The sequence below is a fragment of the Rhagoletis zephyria genome, unplaced genomic scaffold (assembly GCF_001687245.7).
Source record: "Rhagoletis zephyria isolate East Lansing unplaced genomic scaffold, Rhagoletis_zephyria_1.1 Rzeph_scaffold_03323, whole genome shotgun sequence".
Classification (NCBI taxonomy): Eukaryota; Metazoa; Arthropoda; class Insecta; order Diptera; family Tephritidae; genus Rhagoletis; species Rhagoletis zephyria.
This window is the reverse complement of record NW_016160406.1, coordinates 20,316-28,786: the sequence shown is the minus strand read 5'-3', so window position 1 is coordinate 28,786 and position 8,471 is coordinate 20,316. Positions and strand designations below refer to the sequence as shown.

General features: G+C 40.9%; 2 protein-coding genes across 2 annotated transcripts; both read left to right on the top strand.

Annotated features, from left to right (window-relative positions):
- Nucleotides 1–298: 298 nt before the first annotated feature.
- Nucleotides 299–8,471, top strand: LOC108368803 (uncharacterized). Its single transcript, XM_017623720.1, has 3 exons — nt 299–413; nt 1,827–1,858; nt 7,972–8,471. The coding sequence occupies exons 1-3, from the start codon at nt 360–362 to the stop codon at nt 8,465–8,467; spliced, it is 582 nt and encodes a 193-aa protein (XP_017479209.1). The 5' UTR covers nt 299–359; the 3' UTR covers nt 8,468–8,471.
- On the top strand, nt 2,291–4,088 carry LOC108368800 (uncharacterized). The gene is made up of 2 exons (XM_017623719.1): nt 2,291–3,962; nt 4,037–4,088. The coding sequence occupies exons 1-2, from the start codon at nt 2,685–2,687 to the stop codon at nt 4,043–4,045; spliced, it is 1,287 nt and encodes a 428-aa protein (XP_017479208.1). The 5' UTR covers nt 2,291–2,684; the 3' UTR covers nt 4,046–4,088.

Here is an 8,471-nt window from a genome sequence, read left to right as displayed (position 1 = left end):
GCTTTTCGGATATATTTGTCATTCTTTATTGGCACAGATATAAATATTGAATGAACTAACATATCTTAAATTTTTACAGAACTACCATTAGTATGCAACCCTGCCAATATGCAAGGAGATGTAATTTGAAAAATTTAAACGGATTTCTTCAATCAACCTGAGCTGCGGACATCTTGCGAATTTATTTTTAATCATTTTATAGAGCATTTACTAATTTTGATATCTTTTTAGATTTTTCAACTAAAACAGCATCAACGAGGTAAGCATTTAATAAATATCCCAAGTTTCATTGCATATTCTAATTGCTTGTGTGCTATTTTTTATAACAGGAAAATGGTCAGCCAGGCTTGTATCGTTGGATGCGGATTAGGGGTACCTCTGTATCCCTTCCCACCAGAGGGAGAGATCGACCGGTGAGTGTACAATATTAGTTTTGAAATAAGTGTATGTGTGTTTTTTTTTTTTGTTAATACAATTTTTTTGTGCAATTATGTCTGGGGGAACTTCGAAATAGTGCACCCGGAATCAGAAATGGCTGACTTCGAAAACGTATCAATACATGGTTTGGAAACTGTTTTACTGCGGTATTCAAAATGCAGAGTTGCGACACATCGCAACCTTATGTATTGCATATTATAAATATTCAATTTAGCAATGAACAATTTTTCTGAATTTTCCATTTTTAAAACACCAATGGTAACCAAAATAAACGAAGCATCAACTTTGTTTCTGATGCGCTGATTGCTCTAGCGATGCGTTTCGATAACTTTTCGAATGCGTTTTGAAAAAGTATACATTGTTAACATTTTGTAGTTCGGCGTTATGGGACATTATACTTTGTACGTACGCAAAGCAATAGACGTTTTGGAAGTCAGCCAATCTGTTAGTTACTCTTTTACTTAAGTTATAATATTAGTGTTGGGAGCCGTCCTTCTAAATTGCATTAAGATTTTGTATTCAAAAATGCAAATGCAAGTGGTATACTATATCGAAGTCGACACTGGAGGAATCTTCAATGGTGCATCCTTAACTTACCTAGTAGGAAATTGAAGTCGTGGGGCAATAAGTGTTAAAATTTTTTTATAATCAAACGGACTTGTCCAACAGAGTCACAGCTTTGTTCACATAGCGGTTGTTGGAAACAGCCAAAAGAAATCGAGACGGATATATGTAGGCTTAAGGCTGTGTGCGAGTACGTCTAAATTGCTACCTAAATAGAGAAAAATCCTAAATCACTGGAAAGTGTCGGTAACGCAGTGAATTGGAACAATTTAGATTTTCTGCGAGCATACTTTTCAACCTAAATTGAACAGTCAAATATATTTGAGCGAGCGATTAAGTGAACAACGATTTTTTGATGTTTTAAATAATTTTTATCATTGCTATGCCACAAAAAAGGAAATATTCAGAAAGCTGTTAGTATAAATTTATTTGATTTTTGCATTCAGATAAGTATATGTGTAATTCGATGGATGGAGCATTCTCCTTTTCTGTTGCAAATTTATTATATTGTTAAATAGTCCCAAAGCTACCACAAAATTATTCATTTTATAGATATATTTATTAAAAGCAAACAAATTCAAATTCCAAAACAAACAATTTAGGTTGTCAAACGAACTCGCACGGTTTTAGCAGCTGTTTTCCTAAATTGTAGCAGTGCTGGAAATTTCCAGTGGAATATTAGTTTAGGTACTAAAATTTAGGTCAACTCGCACACAGCCTTAATGCTAATTGCACTTTCTTCAAAACTGTTTGCTCGTAAATTTCAAGAGGGTGTAAAATTTTTTAATTCTATGATGCAAATTAGATCTGCTTTTTTTTTACAGAAATGTCGTTTTGGCCTAACGGACCGGAATGGGTATCGTTAAAATTTTTTCAATACATATCCAAATTTTATTTTAATAATCCCGCTTTTCTTGTTGATTTCCTTTCTTATTTCTACATCGCATTAACTTTTAACCAATATATGTATATACATATACATATCTGTGTTCATATGGAAAAGTAGCTTATGTCGAAAGGCTGGCTTCAGTATGAATCGGCATTCGCAGCATATGATTGCGAATGACTCACTGGCGCTGAGCCGTTGAACAAAGTTTGGCAAATAAACGTGCAAGAAACAGTCCGATACTAGCAAGTCAATATTCTTATTAAGTCTCATCAAAAAATTCCTTCTCGTTTAAACAGTAAAGGCAATGCCGCATTATACTAAAGCCAGCCTTTCTAAATAAGCTACTTTTCCATACGAACACAGATCAATTAACCAATCAAATTTTATTTTGAATCATCCCGCTTTTTTTTGTTGACTTCCTTTTTAGTTTTTACATCCCACTAACTTTTTAAACTACGTTTTTTGCTTTCCCATGTTACATTCTCATTTGCTTTTAGAGAAAAATTAAGATTTCAACTGTAGTACATCTGATGTAACGCCGAACGAGTGGCAACCCCGATTTGGGTGGCAACCCCGGTCTCCTCAAAATGGTGATGGTCGAAAATGACAGTTCAACTGTTTCCGGTGTAATGAATGATTTTTTTCGATTGGTGTGATTCTGTTCACATGTGACAGAAGTTAATCTTAAAATAAAGTTATCATCTGAGTCTGATTATAAATTCAGGTGTGAGGTTTATACTCCACGTGACCAGCGAAATCGACAATACTTATTATATTCGCGGAAAAGCCGACAATGACAGCTAGAATGACGCGAAACCAGATTATGGCTGCACTTGCAGATGCGGGAGTGGCTTTTGATAATGAAGCCACTTTGGTGCAACTCCGTGCGCTCTACGAAAGGGCACAACGCGGCAGCCTACCTCAGCAGCAACGCCCTGATGCTTTACAGCAGGCAGATGCACCACAGCAGCCAGATGAACCACAGCAGCCAGCAGTACCACAGCAGCGCCCGCAAATTTTTCAGCAGCCAGACGTCCAACAACAAGGGGATGCGATACAGGCACCAACAACTATGCGCTGCCAGCTTCTGGAGCAACCGCCTCCAGTGGGGTCGGAGCGCTCGTCGCCGTCTACGGTCCGTCAGCGGTTATCTGAAGCTGAGGAAGAAGAAGAGTTACTAAACCGACAGCTAGCCATTGCCCGGAAAAGGCGAGAGCTGCAAATATTGCAACAGGAGCTGGGCGTCAATGAGAAACGTTTAGACCTGGCCATTCTGGATGCTATGGTCGTCAAGTTCGATGGCTCGGAGCTACAAGACGTACGCAAGTGGACCGGTGACCTAGAGAACGTCTTCGAAGCGTACAATTATGCTGAACGCGACAAGCTAGTGGCAGCCCGCCACTTGATGACTGGGCAAGCGAAGCGTTTTGCATCCATCATAACGGTGCGATCGTATGGGGAGCTTAAAGCGGCATTATTGCAGGAGTTCGAAAGGGCATTTTCTATGCAGGATGTGTTTGCGCAATTGAAAGCACGCACGATGAAGTCAAACGAAACGCCCCGACAATACATTATCGAGATGCAGCTTATCGCTAGTCGCTCCAACATTCCAGAACTGGAATTAATCGATATAATAATCGATGGTCTCCAGGACAAGTCATCGCAGGTATCGATGCTTTACAGTGCCACCACTTTAGCCGAATTGAAGGTACTCATGGAACGATATGAGAAAAAGAAGCGAATCAGAACTCAGTTCGCTAATACAGCCACTGGCGGAAAACAAAAGGAAGGAGCAGCAGCTGGTAGCACCCAGGGCGGTGCAATTAAACAAGAAAATGTCCGCTGTTTTAATTGCTTCGCGTACGGGCATTTCCAAAGCGCCTGTACGGCACCCAGACGCCATCCAAATGCTTGCTTTGTGTGCAACGAAGTAGGGCACACTCGATTCGATTGCCCGAAAAAGAAGACCAGAGGAGTAGCGGCGGCCGTGACAGCAGTAGAAGCAACAGACGAAAATCTGGAAGATCGTCTAGTACGTAGAGTAGTGGAGCAACTTACTGCAAAAAATTGGGTGAGTGTTGCCTTTTATTTACAGGATAAGTGCACTGAACCAACCTATTGTTATGTTCTCTTTGATACCGGCAGTCCGGTTAGCTTTGTGCGGAAGTCCTGTGTGCCTTCTGGCTTTATTAATAAACAACAATCAACTATATACAGAGGCGTTGGAAATAAACGATTATTTACGTACGGAACGATTACGTGTAAAGTTTTATTTCGGGGAAGTGAAGTTAAACATAAGTTTTTAATTTTACCCGATGACCAAGCAATAGTACCTTGGTTATTCGGACGAGACATTTTGAGCCGAATGGGCATTAATTTATTTAAAATGATTAATGTAAAGTATGACAAAAATGAATTACTTGATTTGCGCAATAAAATAGCAACGAATAAATATGTTAATGACATTTTCAGTGCACTTAACTTGTTTAAAATTTCAAAGGAATCGGATACAAATTTTGTAAGAGCTGCACCCAGCGAGGGAAATCTGCTTGATGAAAGTGGGGAAAAGCTGGCGTTGGTTGAGACCGACGAGGTGACAGAGGAGGAGTTAGACAGTGAGGGCGGGAGGAACGTTCCATTGAGACCATACGATATAAGTGATCAGTTGACAAGAGCAGATGCTGACGCAGTAGAAAGGGTAATTCTTAAACAATATACAGAAGTAGTGGAAGGTAAAATGTTGAAAAGTTACTTTATGAAGATTTCGGTGAAAAGTGACACTCCTGTGTATAGCGTTCCACGGAGACTGTCATTTAAAGAGAAAAAGGAAGTGCAAGAAATAATTGACAGTTTATTGTTGCAAGGGATTATAAGACCCAGTGAGTCCCCGTATGCGTCGCCGATAGTGCTAGTTAGGAAAAGGGATGGGAAGTTACGGATGTGTGTAGACTATAGAGAGCTAAATAAAATAACTATTAAAGATCGGTTCCCGTTACCCTTAATTGAAGACTGTCTAACGTACCTGGCAGGGAAAAGTTATTTTAGTACGTTGGACTTACGAAATGGGTACCATCAGATTCCGATGCATGTAGACTCAATACCGTTGACAGCTTTTGTGACACCGATGGGGCAATATGAGTACAACTTTGTGCCATTTGGGTTGACTAACGCCCCGGCTGTCTTCCAAAGACTGGTGAACCAAGTTCTGAAGCCGTTGATTAGCCGTGGGGAAGTGGTGGTCTACTTAGATGACATTCTAGTGGCCACAGGCACCATTAAGGAGCATAGTGAAGTGTTAGGGCGAGTGTTACGATTACTTGCGGAGGCAGGATTGAAACTGAACTTTGATAAATGCAAATTTGCGTATCAAGAGTTGGAGTATTTAGGTTATAGGGTCAGTTGTAAAGGAATCCGCCCCAGCAAAAGACAGGTAGAAGCCATCAAAACATATAGTGAACCACAGACGGCCAAACAAGTACAACGGTGCCTTGGGTTATTTTCCTATTTTAGGAGATTCGTACCAAATTTTTCGCGAATAGCTAAACCACTTAGTCGATTGCTGGGTAAAGATGTCCGATTCGAGTGGACAGCCCAGTGCAAGGACGCCTTTCAGACTCTAAAGAACCGACTGGCGGAGTCGCCCGTTCTGAGTATATTTGACCCGAATCGTGAGACTGAGCTACACACAGACGCCAGTGCGCATGGATATGGGGCCGTCTTGCTGCAGAAGCAGTCGGACCATAAGTTCCATCCAATAGCATATTTTTCAAGAAGCACCACAGATGCCGAGACGCGTTACCATAGCTTCGAACTGGAAACGTTGGCAATAGTTAGGGCTCTGGAGCGATTTAGAGTATTTGTCCATGGAATCCCGTTCACCATTGTGACAGACTGCAATTCATTGGTATTGGCTCTGAGTAAGAAACAGATCAATCCACGGATTGCTCGGTGGTCCCTAGCCTTGGCAGAATTTGATTTCAAGATTAAACATCGGTCAGGAGAGCAGATGGCACATGTGGACGCACTAAGCAGGTCAACGTGTGTAGGCACAGTGGAAGAAAGTGAAGTAGACGTTAACATTCAGATAGCTCAGATGAGAGACCCGGAAATTAAAGAGTTGAAAAAGAAGTTGGAAGTGGCTGAGGTGTCTGGATTTGACATGGAGAACGGACTGGTGTTCCATGTGGAGGATGGTAGACGACAACTCTACGTACCTAGGGAGATAGAAAATAATGTGATTCGACTAGTACATGAGACGTATGGTCATTTAGCGGTGGATAAATGTGTCGACCAGATAAAGAAACACTATTGGTTTCCGGGGTTGAGAAAAAAGGTTAAGAGTTTCCTAGCTAATTGTTTGAAGTGCATTTATTATTCAGGCCAGGCTAGAAGCAATGAAAGGTGTTTGTATAGTATTCGAAAGAAGCCCGAACCATGGGATACTCTACACATCGATCATTTTGGTCCTCTAGAAACGGTGAGGTCTAAGCGCCGGCATGTTCTGGTAGTCGTAGATTCATTTACCAAGTTCGTTAAATTATACGGTGTAAACACTAGTACAAAAGAGACCGTATGTGCGTTGCGCAAGTACTTTACCGATTACAGCCGGCCCCGAAGAATTATCAGTGATAGAGGGTCTTGTTTCACTTCTGTTGAGTTTAGGGAGTTTTGTAGGCAGCATCATATAGAACACGTTTTGAACGCTGTAGCGTCTCCGCAGTCAAATGGGCAGGTCGAGCGGGTGAATAGGGTCTTGAAGAGTATGTTGGCCAAACTCACTGATCCTATTGACCATACAGATTGGAAAAAGAGACTTGTCGACGTCGAATTTGCTATAAACAACACGGTCCACAGTAGCACTAAACAGACTCCCTGTAAATTATTGTTCGGTGTGGAGCAACGGGGACACGTGGTTGACGAGCTAACCGAGTATCTGCAAGGAAAGTATGTTAGTGAAACCGTAGATCTGAAAAGAACCAGGGAGCAGGCGGACGAAGCTATTCAGACGTCACAGAAAAGAAACGAACGATACTTCGACCGCACTCACAAACCGGCCCAACAGTTTGAGGTTGGCGAGTTTGTCGTGATCAAGAATGTAGACACTACAGTGGGTAAAAATAAGAAGCTTATTCCCAAATATAAAGGACCTTACGTCATCCAGAAACAATTAGGGCACGACCGTTACGTTGTGACCGACATAGAAAATTGCCAGAACACACAGATTCCTTACAGCAGTATCCTTGACTCGAGCAGACTCCGACGCTGGGTGCAGTTCAGCCCGGGTGGCGATGATCCGAGACAGGAAGGCAACAACTCTTTAAGCCCAGACGATGAAGTAACTAATTATTCATGTAATGATGATGAGTGTACCAACTATGAGTATTTGGAAGAGACCGAGGAGCCCCACTAGCGGCAATCGTGGGCGATTGTTTTGTCAGGTTAAGGCCGAATTGTAGTACATCTGATGTAACGCCGAACGAGTGGCAACCCCGATTTGGGTGGCAACCCCGGTCTCCTCAAAATGGTGATGGTCGGAAATGACAGTTCAACTGTTTCCGGTGTAATGAATGATTTTTTTCGATTGGTGTCATTCTGTTCACATGTGACAGAAGTTAATCTTAAAATAAAGTTATCATCTGAGTCTGATTATACAACTAATATGCATTTACTTGGAGAAACCCTAATTATATACTAACTTAATCTCTGATTAATAATCAGTTACATAGTACCTTGCACTTTTTTGCTCACTTATATATGTATGTACATATGAATCCACATAAGTATGTATATCGCACACGATCTTCAAAGGTGACACAACTCAATATAACAGTTTCGTCATAAAATGTGAAAAACTATTTCGTAGTACATGCTAATCATATGGGCAAGGAAAACTTTACCTTAGGTTTTTTTCATCAAATTATAACACAAATTTGTTCAAGCTTTTGCTGAAAGGTAAATAAATGCTCGGTGTAAATTTTTTACACATAATATCAAAAATGCCAAATTTTGAGTTGTGTCACTTTGAAGAAGACCATATGTGCATACATTAAATCTAATGCATGATTTTTTATTTTTACTAGGCGGCGTGAATGGTTACGGCCATTGGGTGTGACTGGCCCGACAGCAAAATTTATTTTCGCATGGCAAAGGCATTTTTCCCACAAGGTGAGAGGGGGACGGATCCTCTATAGATGGGCAGTTCCGGATATTAATTTAAGAGTATGTTCGCCCCCAGTGACAGTTGACAGGGAAAATTACTTAGGTAGTATTATAGAAGCAGATATTTTAGTTGACCGAAACGCACAATACTCTGTAATAGAGTTAGGCGTCGAAGATTTTCAACCGGTACTTGTTTCGCCCAAAGAGGCAGAAAGGGCTTCAACCTCAAATATTGTTGAAGATTCCTTAGAAGAGTCCCTTCCACCCGCTTCACATGATGAAGTAAATTCTTCTTTAGGTCACTTCTTAAAACTTGGGCTAATAGTAGGCAAACACAAACGGATAAATACCTTACTGATGGGACTCCTAGAAAAAGAAAATACCGGGAAGAGTTGGATAGGAACAATGAGGAGTTAGGATT

What these genes read in the sequence shown, in the direction of transcription:
- LOC108368803 (XM_017623720.1), top strand. Translation starts at nt 360, where the DNA reads ATGCGGATTAGGGGTACCTCTGTATCCCTTCCCACCAGAGGGAGAGAT. An exon ending in CCAGAGGGAGAGATCGACCG is followed by an intron (nt 414 to 1,826) that starts GTGAGTGTACAA and finishes TTTTTTTTACAG; the next exon opens with AAATGTCGTTTTGGCCTAAC. An exon ending in GGCCTAACGGACCGGAATGG is followed by an intron (nt 1,859 to 7,971) that starts GTATCGTTAAAA and finishes TATTTTTACTAG; the next exon opens with GCGGCGTGAATGGTTACGGC.
- LOC108368800 (XM_017623719.1), top strand. Translation starts at nt 2,685, where the DNA reads ATGACAGCTAGAATGACGCGAAACCAGATTATGGCTGCACTTGCAGAT.